Here is a 21,270-nt window from a genome sequence, read left to right on the forward strand (position 1 = left end):
GGGTACTTGAAAAGAATGTGCATTTTGCAGTCATTAGTGAGGTGTTCCATAAGTGTCCATTACATCCTGTTGGGTGGATGGTGTTGTACAGCAGCGGTCTTCAACCTTTTTGGCACCAGGGACCGGTTTCATAGAAGATAGTTTTTTCATGGATGGGGTGGTAGGGGGATGGTTTTGGGTTGAAACTGTCCCACCTCAAATCATCAGGCATTAGATTCTCACAAGGAACGTGCAACGTAGATCCCTCATATGCTCAGTTCACAATAGGGTTCGCGCTCCTATGGGAATCTAATGCCACCACTGAGAGGAGGAGTTGATTCCATTCCTTCTCCCTCTAGGTCCCACAGGGGCAATCAGAGTAGCTCATTTGCTACTGCGTGTGCAGTGGATTTGTGTCACAGCTGTAAAACCCCAGGTGTAGGTAAATCAAATTCTTTATAAAGGGCTGCAGGCAAACCTGCCCAGCCTTACCCTGGGGTGAGATATCTTCATTGTACTGGACAGTCTGGTGGGAGATACTGTCTCTGTCTTTCTAAGCTGTTTGCTATATACATATCTTTGAAAGATAGTTAAGAATGAAAGCAGCCAGCGCCTCTACTTCTAAGACACTCAGAAGTGTGAGAGACCCGTGGAGAAATACAGGGATTAACATTCTCACTGATGATTGCAAATCAAGCAAAAGAGAATTTATACCCAGTATACCTTGTTTAAGAAAGTAAGTGTATGAAATATTCTTTCCAAATGGTTAAGTCTCCAACCCTTGAGAAAACTCAACTGTCCAGAATGGTTTATGGAGAGTCTTGCATATCTTGAGCAGAGAAAACAAATTATGGTTTTGTACATTTGCTCCAGATTGAAGGTCATAATGGCAGGTCTGAGGAATTGTAGGTGTTGATTTGTCAGTGGGTGGTGTACTGTACGTGTGAACAGTAATCAAGGATATATTTATTTTTACTGATAATGGTTCTTCCTCAGGGAAGGTCAGCTGTTAATGTCATTGTGTAGTAAAGCAGTTACAGCACGGAGAAGCATGTGCCAGTCAGCAGATTAGCTAAAATTCATCTTGTACCTAATGTGTTACCTAACCCCCTAGAGGTGGAAGAGTTTATTTTTTTAACCTATCTAAAAAATGGTTGAGGTTAAAGACTTTGAAATCATTTATAAATGAATTGTCGAAAATATATTTCTCAAAAGTTCTGTCAGTGAAAGATGATTTAACCAACTCTTCTAGAATAATGGTGCTTTCATTTGTATTATGCAGCTAAACAAACAAAAAATTGCCAAGAAGTTTTCAAATGTTATTTAACCCTCTTATAGTCCTAGTTTATAAATGCAGGGTTTTTTTTTGTTCGTTTGTTTGTTTTTATATTTTGAGACGGAGCCTCACACCATCTCCCAGGCTGGAGTGCAGTGGCAGTGGCATGATCTTGGCTCACTGCAGCCTCTGCCTCCTGGTTCAAGCGATTCTCATGCCTCAACCTCCCAAGTAACTGGGATTACAGGAGCATGTCACCTCGCCTGGCTAATTTTTTTCTGTATTTTTAGTAGAGACGGGGTTTCACCATGTTGGCCAGGCTGGTCTTGAACTCCTGACTTCAAGTGATCCATCAGTGATCCGCCTGCCTCAGCCTCCCAAAGTGCTGGGATTACAAGCGTGAGCCACCGTGCCCTGCCATAAATGTAGTTTATAAATACTGAGTTTCATATTTTAAAAAAAATGCTTTTGAAAAAATGGAAAGCAGATTCTTTAATGGACACGTAATTGTACATATTTGGGCAGCACAGTTTGATGTTTCAATGCATATATATGTTGTAGAATGAGCAATTCAGGGTATTTAGTGTGACCATTGCCTCATGCATTTATCTTTTTGTGGTGAGGATATTTAAAAATCTCTCTTCTAGCTATTTTGTAATGTACTGTTAACCATAGAATGCCAGAACTTATTCCTCCTATTTAATTTCAGCTGTGCCTTCAACCAGCCTCTCCCAATCCTTTTCTCACCCCTTCTCCAGTCTGTCCTAAAAAGAAAATTCCTGGGGCTGGGCTCGGTAGCTCATGCCTGTAATCCCAACACTTTGGGAGGTTGAGGCGGGTGGATCGCCTGAGATCAGGAGTTCGAGACTAGCCTGCTCAACATGGTGAAACCCCATCTCTACTAAAACTACAAAAATTAGCGGGGCATGGCAGCGTGTGCCCATAGTCCCAGCTACTCTGGAGGCTGAGCAGGAGAATCACTTGAACATGGGAGGCAGACGTTGCAGTGAGCTGAGATCGTGTCACTGCATTCCACCCTGAGTGACAGAGCAAGACTCCAGCGAGACTCTCAAAAAAAAAAGAAAAAGAAAATTATTGTTACCTTTTTTCTTTTTATTATAATGTCCAACTTTTGATATTGTTACTGAGATCTGTTTTTAGAAGACAATTTTGTTCTCCATCCAAGAGTTAAAATTATGCTTTTGAAGTAGGCCAGAGTAGATAAAAATGCAATTAACATTTTGCTTTTAGTCATAGTACTAAGTGCGAATTAATTTTAATTTGTCATTCTTACAAACTTAAACTGAAGTTAATATAAAGTTATTAATTTGCCAAGGTTAAATTTTCTGTAAATGGTGAGCATTTATCATTCATCTACTAACAGTATGCTAGGTGTTCCGTCTTTTTAAGAAGGGTAATAAAAATAATTTAGGCTCCCCGACATCACCCCGGCCTTAAACAACATTTTTTTTTTTTTAATAAAATGACATATTTAAATGCTATTTAATTGCACTTAATATTATTTACTCCAAAATCATTAAGGGCAGTTTCAGAATCATTTGCATATTCAGTGATTTTCTTCTTAGCAATTTCCTGCTCTTTCTCCTTTTATACGTGCTCACGTTTGCCAATTCAGTTTCCTCACATAAAGGAGCAGTAACAACCGTGTTTCGTATATTCTTTTTATTGATTTATTTGTTTTAAAAGGAAGGTGATGGACTCTGCCCTGTGATACTGGTTCCTAAATCTTGAGGAGAATTAAGCATTTATGTATATATATATATATAATGTATGTATGTATGTATATATATGTATATATGTATGTATATATGTATATATATACATATATACGTATGTATATATATGTAATCACTCTAATATACTCTTTCTGTATATAACCTGTCTATAATGAAAGAGAGAATCTGGTGTTAAAAGGAAAACTTTTGACAATTCAATTTAGCAGCGTTTAAGTAAAGACTGCATGAATTAGGCAGCGTCTGAACTAGTAAAGGTTCAGAGAGCACTAACCAGCAACAGTATTTTCTGTCTGTAAATACCCAGCAGGCAGTATTTATGGTCAGAAAACAGAAGTGAGAGACCGAAATAGTCTGACTGGCTACAGCTTGGCTTTTGCCTTATTTTGACATGTTTTGGCAGTTTGCAGCCTGTATTGGCTGAAAGTTTGGCTGCTGTGATTGGCTGAGGCTCCGTTACTTACTACAATAATACACTTGCAAGTTAGGTTGCAGCTTGTTTACATAGTAAGATAGGGTGCAGTTCATTACCTATGGAGGCAGCTTTAGGTCAGATTTAATTGAACAGTGGTTAGAACCTTCCCTTTTTGAAAGTTGTACCTTTTTTGTTTGGATAAGACAAACTTTAAAGGAAAGTTGATATATGACAAGTGTGATTTTACAGTACTTAAATTTAGGGAGTAGATGTGCTTTATAAATATTTTGGTTTTTCAAAATGATTCTCTCTAGGAATCTGTTAAAATTCTGGTCATAAACATAATTTCTTGGAAACCTGCGTGTGACATGAAGGAAGGTCAGCCAGTGCGCAAGTGGTTATAGGGTCTTCTCCATGTTAACTGCCTTAGTGCTTGATGCTTTGCCTACCCTTAAAGCTTCTAATAGCTCATTTTGGATTCCATTCTCTGACAAAAAGGTCAAGAAGATGCTTTCTTCAAATACCATAAGGCATATATACTGGGTTTTTGAGGTAGTACAGTCAATCCTAATTATTTTAGGCAGTACAGTCAATCCTAATTATTTTCAGATTCTGTATTTGCAAATTCATGTACATACTAACATTTTTTTGTAACCCCAAAAGCAATATTCATGGCACTTTCTTAGTCATTCTTGGACATGTGCAGAGCAGTGAAAATTTTGAGTCACTCAGTATGTTCCCAGCTGAGGTCAAACAAGACAACGCTCTGCCTTTTTTATTTTTTATTTTTTTGAGACAGGATCTCGCTCTGTTGCCCAGGCTGAGGCTGGAGTATAGTGGCACAGTCTCGGCTCACTGCAACCTCTGCCTCCCAGACTCAGGTGATCCTCCTACCTCAGCCTCCTGAGTAGCTGGGATTACAGGCGCACATTACCACACCCAGCTAATTTTGTTATTTTTTTCTTTTTTTTTGTAGAGACAGAGTCTTGCTATGTTGCCCAGGCTGATCTCAAACTCCTGGGCTCAAGTGATCCTCCCGCCTGGGCCCCCAGAAGTGCTGGTATTACAGGCATGAGCCACCGTGCCCAGTCGCGCTCTGCCTTCTTGTTTCAGCTCCTATATTGTAAACAAGTGACCAGTTTGTGGACTATGTAGTGCCATGTTTTTTTCATTTTAATGCTTTTCTGTTGGTGATTCTGCTATTTAAAATGTCCCCCAAGCATAGCGCAGACATGCAGTCAAGTGTTCCTAGGCGCAGGAAGGCTGTGATGTGCCTTATGGAGAAAATACTGTGTCAGATAAGCTTTGTTCAGGCAGGCTGTGAGTGTTGTTGGCTGGGAGTTCAATGCTGATGAATCAGCAACACATAATGTCTCTTTCAACAGAAACATGCACGAAACAAGATGATGTATTGATCGTTTGCCAAAATGTGAAGACGGGCTCACAAGATCCTAATCCTGTAGTTGCCCTGGGAGCAGTGGTTCAGGATTTGCTAATTCAGTGTTCATAGCCAACTTTATAAACCATAACTGCTACCAACAAGCCGAACCAACTGTAGTGATGTTGGTTCTGAACTGACAGAGATCAGTGTAACATCAACAATCAAGTATCTTGTGAGTGTTTTGTGCTTATCTGGATGCTTGGCTCTGAGCTTTCGTGTGTGGTGCCTAGTTTTTCACCCAGAAACCTGCCCCTGCCAGTTTATAACTCTGCAGCTCAGAGCTCTGCCCTGGGGAGACCAGCCAGCTTGGGAAGGGGAGCCACTGGGCAAGTTAAGGAGCATTGCATTTAGCTTGTTCTGGCTTTCCCTGGTTGCTGAATTTCCATCACAGGCTGCAGGACTGAAGGCTGAAGGCCCATCTCATCTATGGGGCCTCAAAGCTTCCAAGCTGTACTTCCCTCCTCACCATCCTTGCAGCTTGGACCAAAAAAGCAGCTGCAGAGGGGAGGGTGCTGGGCTGCTCTGATGCAGTGGTTACTGGCCAGGGAACTGGGGCTTCCATGCAAGGCAGTTCCTATGGAAGTTTTGTGTTTGCTTTGTTTGTCTGTAAGAGCTTCGTTTTGCTTTGCGTATGGACTTTTCTTCACTGCCCCAGACTAGCTGGGTAAGGTACTAGCTAGAACTACAGGTTTTTTAGGCAGAGAGGTTTAAAGACCTTCCTAAGCTCTAGGCACTCTTACTTTTCAAAACATCACCTGGGTCTTATATGTTGCAATATACCCATATCCTACATTAAATCTAACATGTATAATTATGAATAGAATCAAGTTGCTGTTGAACTGTTACATTTTAGAAATATATAATTAATATTAATTTTGATTTCTTTTTTCCCACATCTCAAACATTTTCTTGGGTCCTGTGTCTCTACTGCAAGATTGCCATGTTAGTGTGTCCTTAGAAAATGGAAGAAATCAGGTTTTGTTTCCTCCCTTTAACTGCTCATTAGTTCTACAAACATTTATCGAGGGTGGGCGTGGTGGCTCACACCTGTAATCCTGTGCTTTGGGAAGCTAATGCAGGAGGATTGCTTGAGCCCAGGAGTTCAGTACCCACCTGGACAACACAGTGAGACCCTAGCTCTACGCAACGTTAACAATTTTAAAAAGAACATTTATGGGGCTTCTGAGGTGTCTCATGCTACACAAGCTGTTGGGTCTACAAAAACGGACCACACAGCATTCTTTCCCTTAAGGAGCTTGTGGGCCAGACCTCTAAAACAGATGACATCAATAGGGAGTGATAGGTACTGCCGCATCCAGAGGGGCCTATGGCTCAGCCTGGGGGAGAGGAGGAGCCCAGCTCAAAGGTGTCCTGCAGAAGATAGCCCCTGAGCTGGGTCTTGAAGGAGCCTCTGTGGGAAAGCAAAGAGGGCAAGGGGCAGAGGGATTTTGGAGAGAAGCTGGGCTGGAGAGGTGTGGTAGAGGTGTGGCAACAGCCTGGTGGGTGTGGGAAACTGAGCTGTCATTGTGGCTGCAGGGATATTTGAAAGGCAGATTTTGATGGTGATGTATACCACTGGAGAGGCAGCGAGGGGCTTGTACCATCCTGGACAAGTTCAGACTCCTCTGGGCGTGTGACCTGCTTCTGGTGCCTCTGAATGCTGTTTGGATTTATTTGGTGTTCCTTGGTACATAGCAGGAGTATAACTAAGTTCCTAGCCCTTCCCTCCTTTCCAATACTCTCGTAAGTTTGGTATTGTTTGCTTTGTTCTGTTATCTCTTCCTTCTTAAAAAGAAATGGAAATAGCTGAGTTTTTAAAATAACTTTTTGTTGATGCATAACATATATCAGAAAAGTGCAAATATAAGTATACAGGAAATAGCTTAATTTAAAAACATGATTGGTAAAACATCAAACAATATTAAAAAGTATATAAAACAAGTAACAGTCTCTTGGATTTCTGCCCTCAGAGATAGCCACTGTTAATGTTTTGGTAAAGGCTTTTCTGGACATCTCTCCATGCTTATGTTTACATGTAACATACTGACATTACAAACATGCGGTGATACTATACGCAGGCAGTTTTCTAATTTTTTTTTTTTTTTTTTTTGAGACAGGGTCTGGCTTTGTCTCCCAGGCTGCAGTGCGGTGGTGCAATCTTGGCTCATGGCAACTTCCGCCTCCCAGGCTCAAACGATCCTCCCATCTCAGCCCCCCAACTACAGGCTTATGCCACCATGATGGGCTAATTTTTGTATTTTTAGTAGAGATAGGGTTTCACCACGTTGCCCAGGCTGGTCTCTTGAACTCCTGGACTCAAACAATCTGCCCGCTTTGGCCTGCCGAAGGGCTGGCATTACAAGTGTGAGCCACAGCACCCAGCCCTTTAACTTCTTTTTTTTTAAGACAGAATTTCACTCTTGTCGTCCAGGCTGCAGTACAATGGCACAATCTTGGCTCACTGCAACCTCTGCCTCCTGAGTTTAAGTGAGTCTCCTTTCTCAGCCTCCCGAGTAGCTGGGATTAGAGGTGTGCACCACCACACCTGGCTAACTTTGTATTTTTAGTAGAGACAGGGTTTCACCATGTTGGTCAGGCTGGTCTCTAACGCCTGACCTCAGGTGATCCACCTGCCTTGGCCTCCCAAAGTGCTGGGATTAAAGGTGTGAGCCACCGCACCCAGCCTAACTTGTTTTTTTACTCACTAGTATGTCATGGCCATCTTTCAAAGTTGGTATCCATACATCCATATCACCCTTTAATGACTGCAGGGTATTTTATTTTATTGCATGGCATAATTTACTTAACCGTATCTTTACTGGTGGACATTTAATTGGATTCTAATTTTGTTAACTATTAGAAACATTTCAGTGAAAGAAAATCTTTGAATGTACACTTTTGTGCACTTACAATCTTCTTGCAAAAGTTTTTATTAGGAAAAATGTCAAGCATTTACAAATGGAAAAGTATATGAGTCTTCATATATAACCAGCGTCAACAGTTAACAATGGTTTAGTATTTTTTTTTTTTTTTTTTTTTTTTGAGACAGAGTCTTGCCCTGTTGCCCAGGCTGGAGAGTAGTGGTGTGGAGCACAGTACATAGTTCACTGCAGCCTCAAACTTCTGGCTCAAGTGATCCTTCTGCCTCAGTCTCCCAAGTAGCTAGGATTATAGATGTGTGTCATTGCACTCAGCTAATTAAAAACATTTTTTGTAGAGATGAGGTCTTGATATGTTGCCCAGGCTGGTCTTGAACTCCTGCGCTTAAGTGATCCTCCTGCCTCATCAGCCTCCTAAGTGCTGGGATTACAGGCATGGGCCACCATGCTTGGTCTCTACTAATGTTTTTTTAATCTACGCTTCTATAATTGTTTTTCCTCTGCTAGGGTATTTGAAAGCAAATACAGGTCATCATTTCACCTGTGTATTCCTCAGTCTTTTAAGATAAGGACTTAAAAACATAACCATAATATAATATAAACAGAATTAACATTAATTCCTAATATCATCTAATATTATACAAATTAGGATCCATACAAAGACTAAATGTTGCATTGGTTGAGATTATCTCTTTTAAGTCTCTTTTAATGTATAGCCTTCCTCTATTCTCTTTATTTCTCATGCCATTTGTTGAAGAAATCAAGTCATTTTTCCAGTACAGTTTTCCACCATCTGAACTTGGCTGATGGCCTCCTTGTGGTGTCATTTAACATGTTCTTACACACTCTATCATAGCTGATAAACTGGGAGTGAGATCTGGAGGCTTGATTCATTCATTAATACTGATTAGTAAGCTCAGGTGTTGTCAACCCCCGATGTACCCATGCTAAAGTTTCCCATCAGTCTTTTACCTGATGGTTTTAACACCGCTTTATGATCATCACCTACACTCATTTCATTAGGGTTTTCAGAATGATAATTTTTAGAATCTTTTTATTTTGAGATAATTGTAGATTCACATGTAGATGTAGGAAATAATACAGAGATCCCATTTCCCCTTCATCCACTTTCTCCCATTGGCAACATCTTGCTTGAGTATAGTCCGATTTTACAGGCAGAAAATTTACATTGATACAAACAATGGACCTCATTTAGATTTCACTAGTTTTATATGTGTGTGTGTGTGTATGTGTATGCCTGCATGTGTATGCATTTAGTTCTGTGCAGTTACATCGCATGTAGATAAAAATGGGTAACACCACAGTCAAGAATCAGAACATTTCCATCACAAGGATCTCCCATTTTACCCTTTAATAGCCACAGACACCTCTTTCCCTCTCCTCCCTTAACCCCTAGCAACACCCTAATGCATTCTTCATTTCTGTATTTCTGTAATTTTGTCATCGCAAGAATGACATAAAAATGGAATTATACAGTATGCAACCTTTTGAGACTGCCTTTTTTCATTCAGTTTGATTCCCTTGAGATTCACCCTGATTGTTGCCTGTATCAATAATTTATTTTTATTACTGACTAGTATTTCATGATATGGATATACTGCAGTTTGTCTGATCATTCATATGTTAAAGGGCATTTGATTTGTTTCCCAGTTTTGTGGTATTACACATGGATATGCTGTGCACATTCATGTACACGTTTTTGTGTCAATGTAAATTTTTGTTTCTCTGGCATAAATGCCCAAGAATGCAATTACTGTGTTATATAATGGGTATGCCTAGTTTTGTGAGAAATTGCCATATTCTTTTTCAGGCTGGCTAGTACCATTTTACATTCCTACCAGCAATGTATATGAATTTCTCCACCCTCACCAACATTTGGGGCTCTTGCTGTGTTTTATTTTAGCCATCCTGATAAGGTATGTAAATTGGGATTTTAAAAATTTTATTCTTTTAGTACTTTTTAGCTGTAGTTCTTCTATAAAGAAGAAACTTTTTTTCATCAGCTATTTGGTAACACTGAAATATTGTCTGTACAAGAAAGGAAGGGTAAAATGTTTGATTTCTTATTTCCACCAACCCTCACTTGGAAAGCCACTTTTCAGAAAAACAAATTAGTGCCCTGTTAGCCTCCAGAATGACTAGCTTTTTAAAAGTGTCATTATGAACTCATGGGTTTATAAAATAATTGATATGATTATCTTCTCAGGGTGAATTATTAGAAAAGAAATTGCCATATCAAAGGGTAGACAAATTTAAAATTTTGATACAGATTACCTACTCACCTCCAGATAGGCTGTTTCATTTTATATTCTTGCCAGTAGTTTATAAAAAATATTTGTTTCTCCATATCCTTGCCAACACTGGTTGGCCAGTTTTTAATTTTTCTTATTATACCAGTCTTATGGCAGAATTGATATCTGTTTCTCTTTCAGTTCTTTAGTTGGAAGTAAAGCTGATCTTTTCACATTATTGGCTTAAGTTTAGCCAGTTGCCTGTTAATTACCTTTATCCTTGTTTATATTAGGATATTGGTCTCTTTTTACATTTTTATGTTGTTACAACTATTAAGTCTTTTTCTTGATGACTGCTGCTTTGTCTTTGCTTAGAGCTTTTACTATCTTAAGATTATAAAAATATGTACCTATTTTCTTCTGGTGCCTCTTTATGATTTTATAGTTAAATATTTGTTTCATGGAGAGGTTGTTTTGTATAAGGAGTGAGATAAGAATCCATTATTACTTTTCCCCAAATCCATTATTAGTTTTCTCAATGCCATTTATTGAGGAAACTATCTTTTCCTCACTAATTTGAGATGCCACTTTCATCTTATATTAAATTTTCTATAATCTTAAGTCTGAGTTATCTGTTAGATTTCACAGATTTGTCCATCTATTCCTGTTCCAGTATCAAAGTTTATATTACTATGGCTTGATTTTGCATTTAAAATAGTTGTTACTGGATTTTGTAAAATTATGAAAATCAAACAAGCTTTTTCCTGTATAACGGTTGCTTTATAATGTGTTTTAATAGTTGGTGTCACTGGTCTCTTTTCTTTTTTGTTGTTTTATGACTTTGCTGACAAAGGTCACAGTTTCTTCTAGATGGATTTTAGAATTATTTGTGTCAAGATTCCCAAACAGCCTTTTTTTATTTTGATTGGGATTTTATTCAATGCATAGGTCAATTTAGGGAGACTTGATTTCTTTACTACTTTGAACCTTTGTAGTTAAGGACATTGTCTATCATTTCATTTATTTAAATCTTTTATGTCCTTGAATATTATTTGTTAATTTATCCCAAAGTTTATTTTTATTGGCTTCTCTGCCTTTTCATTTGAGGAATGCTTTTTAAAATTGATCACATTCACTTTTTTTTAAAAACTAGGCCAAACCTTCTGGGAAAAATGTCAGATTTTATTATCTGTAAGATTAGTCTTCTAAGCTGCATCTTCAGTATGTCATCCTCTCTAGGCAGACAAGCCTGTGTCCCACTGTCCTTAAGGCAAATTAGATAATGGTCCTTCTGATATTGTTTTGTTACTGAGTATAAATTGAAGCACATTTTTTAGAAAAATGACAATAGTTGCCCAAAATTAGATATAACTCAGATTTTGGGGTTTTAAATGGAAAAGTTCAACTATTTAAGTACAGCATATGGGCAGCTTTTTATTAAGTGAAAATAACAAACCTGTAATTGTGAAAAACAGTTTCATGAGGAATGCAAGTGCCAGCCTGCCCAGCCTTCGCTTCATTACATCTGGGAATTTATATTTATCTGCTGCTTAGCTGTCTTTATACCCAAACCTATTTTAGTCTAAATAGAATAATGATGATAAAAGCAGCTACTACTTACTGAGATCCTCCGATGTGCCAGGAATTGTGTTTAATGTATGTTAATTTCTTAAACTAATGGAACAACTTGTTTTTTTGTTTGTTTGTTTTTTGAGAAGGAGTGTCACTCTGATGCCCAGGCTGGAGTGCAGTGGTGCAATCTCAGCTCACTGCAACCTCCACCTCCCTGCCTCAGCCTCCCGAGTAGCTGGGACTACGCCTGGCTAACATGGAACAGCTTTTCAAGGATTTCTTATTTTATAACACAGCTAAGAAGCAGAGTTGATCTTTAAGTTAAATAGTTAAATCTGTCCAACTCTAGGCTCTTAGGGACACTGGGCTGCATTATAGGGCTTCCCTGTGTGTGTGTGTGTGTGTGTGTGTGTGTGTGTGTAGGTGTGTGCATATATGTGTGTTTGGGAGGGCTTTTTTGTTGTTTTGGGGGGTGAGAAGAGGGAGACGTGGTCATAGCTTTAGCAAACCTGTCAACACTGCTTCTGAAATACAAGAGGCTTCTATATGTCTCTTTCTCAGGAGCTATTCCTTATTGAGTACTTCAGTATATTTAAAATTTTAATTTTGTAGATGTTTGCTGAACTGCTATTATGTGATAGATTCTGGGATCAGATTTTCAGAGAAGCATTGTAAGCCAGATTTAATAAGAAATAGTGAAGTAACTAATATTGAAATTGTGAAAAGATTTGTTAAACTAATTAACCACAAAACATGCTTATAAGATTCAGAGAGACTTTCCAGGCCAAATTAATGTGACTTGCTTGTGTGTGTTATAAAATATCCCAGACGTAGTAAAAGACATAAAGAATGATATACTTTGGGAGGCCGAGCCAGGCGGATCACCCGAGGTCAGGAGTTCGAGACCAGCCTGGCCAACATGGTGAAACCCCATCTCTACTAAAAATACAAAAATTAGCCAGGCGTGGTGGCTGTAGTCCCACCTGTAGTCCCAGCTGCTCACGAGGCTGAGGCAGGAGAGTTGCTTGAACCCCGGAGAGGGAGGTTGTGATGAGCCAAGATGGCGCCACCACACTCCAGCCTGGCGACAGAGTGAGACTCTGTCTCAAAACAAACAAACAAAAAGCCATATACCTAACATCTGCTTAAGATATAAAATGTTACTAATATAATTGAAGCCCCAATTTATTACTTCCCAAGTACATAATTCTTCCTACACCTCAGGTGATTGTCTCCTTTCTTTTTTCTTTTTTTCTTTCTTTTTTTTTTTTTGAGACCGAGTCTTGCTTTGGCACCCAGGCTGGAGTGCAGTGGCACGATCTCCGATCACGGCAGCCTCCGTCTCCCGGGTTCAAGAGATTCTCCTGCCTGCCTCAGCCTCCTGAGTAGCTGGGATTTCAGGCACCCGCCACCATGCCTGGCTAATTTTTGTATTTTTATTAGAGGCTGGGTTTCACCATATTGGCCAGGATGGTCTCGAACTCCTGACTTCAAACCATCCTTCCGCCTCAGCCTCCCAAAGTGCAGGTATTACAGGGGTGAGCCACCGTGCCTGACTAATTGTCTCGTATGAAACAAAATAAAGACTATGTTTATGAACTTTGTATAAATGATAGTACGGGATGCTCTGATTCTTCTGCAACTTGCTTTTTTCCACTCATGGTAGTATTTTTGAGATTTATCCATGTTGATGCTTGTAGTTCCAATCCATTCATTTCGATTGCTTGTCATATTTCATCGTATGAGTACCCCATCCTTTTCTTATCTGTTCTGCCATTGATGGACAGTTGTTTCCAGTTTTTGCAGTTAAAAAATGACACTGCTATTAATATTTTATGGTTCCTCCTTGTCAGATTCCTTAGGGTACCTATGTATGAATGAAATTGTAGGATCAAAAGGTATGTGTATCTTCAGTTTTACTAAAGATTGCCTAATTGTCTCCAAAAGTACTGCTCCTTTAAGTGCCTGCTGTCACTGATGAGGTTTTCATTGTTCTCTACCCTTGCCAGTAGGAGGTATTGTTAGACTTTGTAATTTATCAGTTAGACGAGTGATATGTCTCATTGTTATTTTGAATTTCCCTGACTACTAGTGAGGTCCTATAGCTTTCCTTACATTTATCAGTATTACAGGTATTTTTTTTTCTAATACTTACTCTTACTGTATATTATGGTTTAAAGTTACATGCAAAGTTGTAAGTAGCACAAAGTAGGTATTACTAGATAGAACTACGCCCTGCTTGTATCTTTAAAACAAATGGGTTTTTGATACTTCAGAAAGTGAATGTGAGAGTTAGAGTTACATCTTTCAACACAGATAAATGAAAAGCGATGCTGAAAGGCTTGTGGAAGCTACATATGATACACCATGTATTAAAGTTAACCATGCTGTGTATCTGTGGGCACAGTACTTCAGCCTATTTGTGTTTCACTTTTTCTGTATGAGATGATCTTACCAACCTCACAGGGTGATTGGAGGTGAGTGGGCAGTCGATGATAGAATGAGTGCTAAGCACTTAGAATAGTATCTGGCATGTAAGCATTGTTGATATATAACAGAAAGTGTTGCTGGGCATGGTGGCTCACACCTATAATCCCAGCACTTTCAGAGGCTAAGGCAGGAGGATCACTTGAGCTCAGGAGTTGGAGACCAGCCTGGGTGACAGAGTGAGACCCTGTCTCAAACAAAACAAAACAAAGTTAAAAAATATATATAGAAAGTGTTGTTATTGCTGCGCATAATAGTCTATTTTCTGTAGATTCAAATGATACGAATTAGAGTGTAAAATTATGTATTGGAATGGTGTGTGTGAGTCACTGCTCTGTCGTCCCAGGGCAGGAAATGCTGGTGGAATTGGGGAGGGTACACGGGACTTCTGATGTGTTTTCTTCCTAAAAGTTGATGCAGTTGCATCAGAATGTTAAGATTTGACAGGATAGTGTAGCAGGTTCTTTTTTTAAAACTGTTTGCTTAAGATACTTCAAAACAAAAATATTTTTTAAGCATGGAAAAAAACATTGGCAACTGTGCAGAAATTTTTTTGGAGGAAATAATTTGGGGTGGTTTTCCAATTTGGGTGTGTGTGTGTATGTATGTGTGTGTGCGTGCGTGTATTAGAAAGCATGGACTTTGGAATTAAATTGATGCTTGAATCCTGACTCCATTATTTGCCAGCTTTATGATTTGGGGCAGTTGATGCAATCTCTCCAAGTCAATCTTCTCATCTTTAAAATATTATCTCACTTAATTCTCTCACTAAAGCATGAGGCAAAATGCTTCATGGTTTGGTGAGAGAATTGAATGAATTAAATGAGATAACATTAAGACCTGGCACATGTGCCTAGTACTTAGTTTTAGGATGAAATATATATACTGAACTTTAGTAATGTGAAAGACGGGTACACCATCATATATAATTAAATCAGCCCTGAAATCTGGCAGCATTTATGAGATTGAAATGCTGTCTGTTGATAGTTGATTCTAATATAAATGTGCTTCCATCTCAGGGCCAACTGAGGGGCCCACTGACATAGGGTACCCACAATAGACGTCTGTTTGCCATGTGTTTGGGTTTGGCCATTCTGCTTCTCTGCTTCCACACATACACACGCCCCTGTGTTACTCTGGTTCATTTTCTGTACCCTGTCAGTTTTCTGCTGGTTAGAACATCTGTGTCTGTGACAGAGCCGTCCAGGATTGCAGTGGATAGGTGGGCATAATCACTCGACCCTTCTGGGGACTCTGGAACCTGGCTTCTGTTTGGGAACTCTGTCAGTCATCATGCAGCGTGGAAGAGGGGGCTGGTGCCAGAGAGCTGATGATAGAGATGCAGGCTAGGTGCTGGTAGACAGCTGTGAGCTGGCTTCATTCAGACAGTTCTCGTGTCTCTCGCCACAGGAATTTCCTCACATGGCTCCTGAAGAAGTGACCATCACAGTTCGCCTCATCCGTTCCTTTGAGCATCGCAATTTCAAACCTATAGTGTATCATGGAGTGAATTTGGACCAAACTGTAAAGGAATTTATCGTATTTCTAAAGCAAGGTATGAGATGTGAAAGCCACTTTGTTTTACTAGTATTTTTTAAAAATAGCTGACTATGACATTAATAATATAATCTTTAACAAATCCTAAAGTACTTTGAAAGATTAACCTGGGTTCTAAGCCAGGTGCTGGGTGAGCCCCTATTCTGGGCCCTGGTATCTGCAGAGGGCCTCCCTCAAGGATTCTCACTGAATAGTCTGTGTCCTCATGAGGGATTGTGACCGTCATTTTTAGCTTTTTTTTTTTTAATTAAAAAAAGGCAATATCTAGGTTTGTTGTTAATGGGCTTATGTATTTGGAGGTTGATTAGCAAGGGAGTGCAGTGTAGCTGATTGTGGTACCCAGCTGAGCACAGGGGGTGTGGGGTGATCACATGGGGAAGCGTGGCGGGAGGGGAGCGGGGGCCGTACAGCAGGAAGTCATGAGAACTGCTGATAATTGTGGTCACAGACACAGAAACGGTGGTGCTAGTTTATTGTTTCAAACTAAAAGTATGCATGAAGTTAGTCTTCATTCTGTTATGTTCTCAATGGGTTTCTCTTCTCTGTTTTTAATTATTGAAGTTTCTAATCATCGACCTTTGAGAAAACATCTAAAATAAGGTTTTATTATTTTAATTGAAGTGTTATTTATATATGGTGCAATCTGCAGATTTCTTGTATAGTTCCATTGGTTTTGACAAATAATATTGCTGTATGTCCAATGTAATTTTTTTTTTACTTTGACGTGATTTCAGAGTCATAGACAAGTTGCAGGAACAGGACAAAGAATTCCTGGATGCTCTTCACACAGATTCCCTGTGTGAACATTTTGTTATGTTTGTTTTATTCCTGTGGAGGCCAGAGCAACTCCATCTTGGATGCTGATCTGCCATATTGACTTCTCATTAGCCCCAGTTTCGAGATGCCTCTAAGATTTCCAGGTTATCTACTGTTCCTTGTGTAAGAACAGGTACTTACTATAAATCCTGACCTTAGGTCAAACAACCTTGATGTTACTGTGCTTTGCTTGCCCTGCACATCCCTTTAGATCACCCTTTCCTATGGTATAAGCCCTGGGTCTGGGGGATAATGGTGTGTGGATCCATTGTCCTGTCCTGCCGAAGCCTGAGACACAGACATGGCTTCTGTTTGTAAGTTCCTATTCAATATGTCTTTCTAAGAAACTGAATGTGTCAGCCTCTTTCTTCAGCCCCTCAGCTTCCTCGGACTTTCTGGGGTAGGTTCACATAGACCTGCTCACCTTGAAACAATTCTCCTCACTCCCTCCCCTCTCTCCTCTTCCCCGTTCTCTTTCATTCTCCTCACTCCCTCCCCTCTCTCCCCCGTTCTCTCTCATTCTCCTCACTCCCTCCCCTGTCTCCTCTCCCCCGTTCTCTCTCATTCTCCTCACTCCCTCCCCTCTCTCCTCTTCCCCTTTCTCTCTCATTCTCCTCACTCCCTCAGATAAGGTAGCATCCTCAACAAAGAAGAGTAAAATTTTAGAGAAGTGACAAGACAAAAGAAATGAACTCTGAATCTCTCAGGGTGACAACCTGTGGGAAGGTGAATAACCAATAGATAGTAAAGCTCGTTAATGTGGATTCTGTTGTGCCATCTCTAGACTGATAAGGGTCTAAAGTTGTCTTCAGTGGCTAACCTTTATTTTCCCTGGTAGAGAGGTGGGCAGGATACCTTTTGTCTTTGTAAATCTATTATATGTCCTGATGTTAGGCAAACAGAGGGAGGGCTGAGAGCTTTCCTGCATCTGCTGCTGCTTAATTGCCCTTAGCTAAAAAAAAAATCCTTAGCTAAAGAGGCGTATTTTGAGGGCCACTTCCTGGTCTCTGACAGTGTCTTGCTTTTGAGAGGTCGTTATCCAAAGCATAGTCAGAGTTTGAAATAGAAACAAATCCCTACTTTTTATTTATAATCTTTATGTGTATTATGGGTTGTGGTGTTTCTTAATGTTGATATAGCAAGTGCTGTGATGTTCTTTGTACAGTGCAGACTAGGTTCTTGAAGTCCTTGAGAATAAGATGTGTTTTCAAGCTGCTGCAGTGGCAGGGGAAGATGTCTCTGTCCCAGGGTCATGGTGTTCTTTTCTTCCCAGGTACCACGATGCCTTCCCCAGCAGAGCAGTGGTACTGGTCACAGTGAGATGCGCAGACCCGCCTCCTCACACCTTTCATCTGCAGTGGGAATAACAGCCACTGCTTGTTTCAGTTGTGCACTTAAGGAAATGTGTTCCACTGAGTAAAAGGTGAACTTTGGGGGTACAGGCTTTTTTGCGTTGTGGGCTCAGTGTCCAAGCCTTTGTCATCTGATTTGAGGTACTATGGAACTCTGAAAGGTTGATGGGCCACATATTTGCCTTTTATGAATTGTGTACATAACGAAGACCAAATAGTTTGATAGTGAGGGATTTTTGAAATGTGTAATAATAATAATGATAGCAAACATTACTATGTATCAGGTACTATATTAAGAATTTTACCTAGGTTATCTCATTTCATCCTCACAGCATCCCTCTAAAGTTGGAACCATTTTACAGGTGAAGAAACTAAGGAACAGAGGGTTTAAGAAGCTTGCTTGGCCACCTGCAGTGGCTCATGTCTGTAATCCCAGCAATTTGTGAGGCCAAGGCAGGAGGATCACTTGGGCCCAGGAGCTTGAGGCCAGCCGGGGCCATATAGCAAGACCCTGTCTCTCCAAAAATCAAAAACAAAAAAAACAAAACAAAAACTAGCTGGGCATGGGGGCATACATCTGTAGTGCCAGCACTCAGGAGACTGAGGTGGGAAGATCGCTTGAGCCCAGGAAGTTTAGGCTGCAGTGAGCTTTGATTGCACTACTGCACTCTAGTCTGGGCCACAGAGCAAGATTATGCCTCAAAATAAATAAATAAATAAATAAAACTTTCCTGATGTTGCATGGGTAGTAAAAGGCAAAGCTGCAAATCAACCCAGGCATACTAACTATCAAACATGTACTCTTACTAAACTCTGCACTAAATTGCTTCTTTATTCTTCTCTACTGCCTCACTTGCTTGAGTGGGATCTCTGAAATAAATGGATGGACTCTGTGTCAAAAGGGTCTTTGAATTTAGTTCATCTTGCTCTAGTATTTTGAATGCTGAGTGCTAGCGAGATTGTTTGGCAGTGGCATAGGGAATTTTGTACAGTTACAGAAATGGTCATTGTGAAGAAAGATCTCTTGGAGTTATTTTACATACTTTATTGCCTCCCTTTCTTTTTAAATTAAATTTTATTTTTCGATCCTCCTCCCTCCCCAAGGCTTTCTAAATGTTCTTTTCTTTTGTAGTCACATTTTGCCATCCACAGGTTAACCTAGTTACCTGCCATCATTCTTTGTATTTTCTCCTCAGCCAAAAAGTTTTGGTTAAATTTTATTCATTCCCCATTGAGAATCACGGGCCTAGAGCATCAGGTCATCAAAACCTTAAGTCGTGTAAATACAATAAATATAAATGTATATATTTACATATAAATATAATAAACCTATTGCTGATGTATGAGAACTTTATTTATTTATTTAATATAGAGACATAGTCTCGCTCTGTTGCCCAGACTGGAGTGCAGTGGTGTGGTCTCGGCTAACAACCTCTGCCTCCTAAGTTGAAGCGATTCTCCTGCCTCAGCCTCCTGAGTAGCTGGGATTACAGGTGTGTGCCGCTATGCCTGGCTAATTTTGAATTTTTAGTAGAGATGGGGTTTCACCATGTTGGCAGACTGGTCTCAAACTTCTGATCTCAAGTGATCCGTCTGCCTCAGCCTCCCAAAGTACTGGGATTACAGGCATGAGCCACCACACCCGGGGCCTGGGAAATGGATATTAACCAGATACTATGATCATAGAGGTATCATAATATATTACCATCTATGGATGACTGTATTTTTTAGGTTCAGAATACTGGACAAACCAATTATCTAGATAACATAAAATTATTTTAATTATTCTTAATTTGCAAGCATTTCGATTCTTACTAATACTTCAGATCTGGTTTCCAAATGTAAAGTCATCCCAACTATGAAAAAGAACACTGTGGAAGCTCTGTCCAACCTTCCAGTTCAGTCTGATGTTTTTCTCATGGTTAGACTGGGCTTATGGGGTTTTGAGAGGAAGGTCACAGAGGCACAGAGTGATTTTATCGGATCGTATCAGAGGTGTACGCTTTCCACATGATTTAGGATTATTGATGTTGACCTTGATTAAGTGGCAGAAGTCATGTCAAGTTGCTCCACTGTAAAGTTACTCTTCTTTTCCTTTCCTTTTCAAATTATACTTTTCAGAAGGAATTCATACCCACAGTTAAACACTCGGGGGTTATGCTCCCCTTCCTTTAGAATAAAATATGTACAAAAATCCTTTGGAGTTCTGTGTGGCAGACTTGACTTTGTTGCTCAGATTATGCTAGCTTTGGGAGCTCTTTCAGTTGCTTCCTGTGCTCCTCTGACACACGCCCTCAGTGTGCATGGGTGCACGTGTTCAGTACTTTTTCTTTCTGGTACTATAGGATGCTCCAGACTTGTCTTGTACATGTCCTGTTCCTAGAATCAGCTTTATTTCCAAAGAGTCTCGGTTCTTTTTTGGTAGAAAATGGTGTTAGAAACCAGGATCTAGGTAGTAGATGTGTTCATTGCTACTAGAGTGTTATTTCTTTCTTTCTTTTTTCTATGGTAGATATCTAAAGACCAAGGAGTGTCATTTTAAACTGTCTCAGCTGATCAGGCAAAGAAACATATGTGTCTATATTAACCTCTGCATATGTACATATGTATAAATATTTTTATATGTAACGATCTATATGTAAATATGTTAAACATGAATTCTTACTGATCTTTCCATCTCTGATCCATTACCCTATGGTTCATTCTAGCTTCCTCTCCTTGCTTATCTGTTAATTCCCACACCAACAGTGAGAAACTTGGTCCCACCATCTGCTATCCATTTATTTAATTGTTTAATTCTAGCATGCAGGTATAGCAGTGTATCCCCATGGGAAGCACTTGATGTCAGTTAGATACAGTCCTTTTGTGTCCTTTCGCCATAAGCACTGTAGTCTTACAAAATCTGTTCATTGCCAGAGTTATTTAGGTCAGCACTTTTTTTTCTACTCCCTTCAGTAAGGTTGTTGTAGCTTTTGTAGTACAGATAGATTAGATTCTCTTGTCACCTGCATTCTTTCCTGGGATCCCCTGACTTCTGAAATAATTTTTTTAAAAATTTTTTTTGAGAAAGGGTCTCACTCCAGTTGCCCAGGCTGGAGTGCAGTGGCATCATCTCGGCTCGCTGCAGCCTCAACCTCTTGGGCTCAGGTGATTGTCCCACCATAGCCTCCTAGCAACTAGGACTACTGATGCATGCCACCATGCCTGGCCAATTTTTATTTTTATTTATTTATTTTATTTTATTTTTTATTTTTACTAGAGACGGGGTTTTACCATGTAGCCCAGGCTGGTCTCAAAACTCCTGGACTCAGGCAGTCTGCCCGCCTCAGCCTCCCAAAGTGCTGGCATTATAGGTATGAGTTGCTGCGCCCGACCTTTTTTTTTTTTTTTTTTTTTTAACTTTGCATACATTGAGGTTCACTCTTTGTGCTACAAAGTTCTTTGGGTTTTTGACAAAAGGGTAATGTCATGCAGCACCGTTACAGTGCCG

General features: G+C 39.8%; 1 protein-coding gene across 3 annotated transcripts in view; it reads left to right on the forward strand.

The window, feature by feature from the left end:
* Window positions 1-21,270, forward strand: part of LOC112617111 (UPF0538 protein C2orf76 homolog) — a 57,517-nt gene that overhangs the window by 4,072 nt on the left and 32,175 nt on the right. For 2 of the 3 annotated variants that reach the window (XM_025373828.1, XM_025373830.1), the window contains exon 2: window positions 15,466-15,610. In XM_025373828.1, the coding sequence (XP_025229613.1) occupies window positions 15,478-15,610 (133 nt within the window). In that variant the 5' untranslated portion in view covers window positions 15,466-15,477. Of the gene's footprint in view, window positions 1-15,074; window positions 15,278-15,465; window positions 15,611-21,270 lie in introns of all 3 variants that reach the window. The other variant, XM_025373829.1, reaches the window with a different exon arrangement.

Source organism: Theropithecus gelada, unplaced genomic scaffold (assembly GCF_003255815.1).
Source record: "Theropithecus gelada isolate Dixy unplaced genomic scaffold, Tgel_1.0 HiC_scaffold_15883, whole genome shotgun sequence".
Lineage (NCBI taxonomy): Eukaryota > Metazoa > Chordata > Mammalia > Primates > Cercopithecidae > Theropithecus > Theropithecus gelada.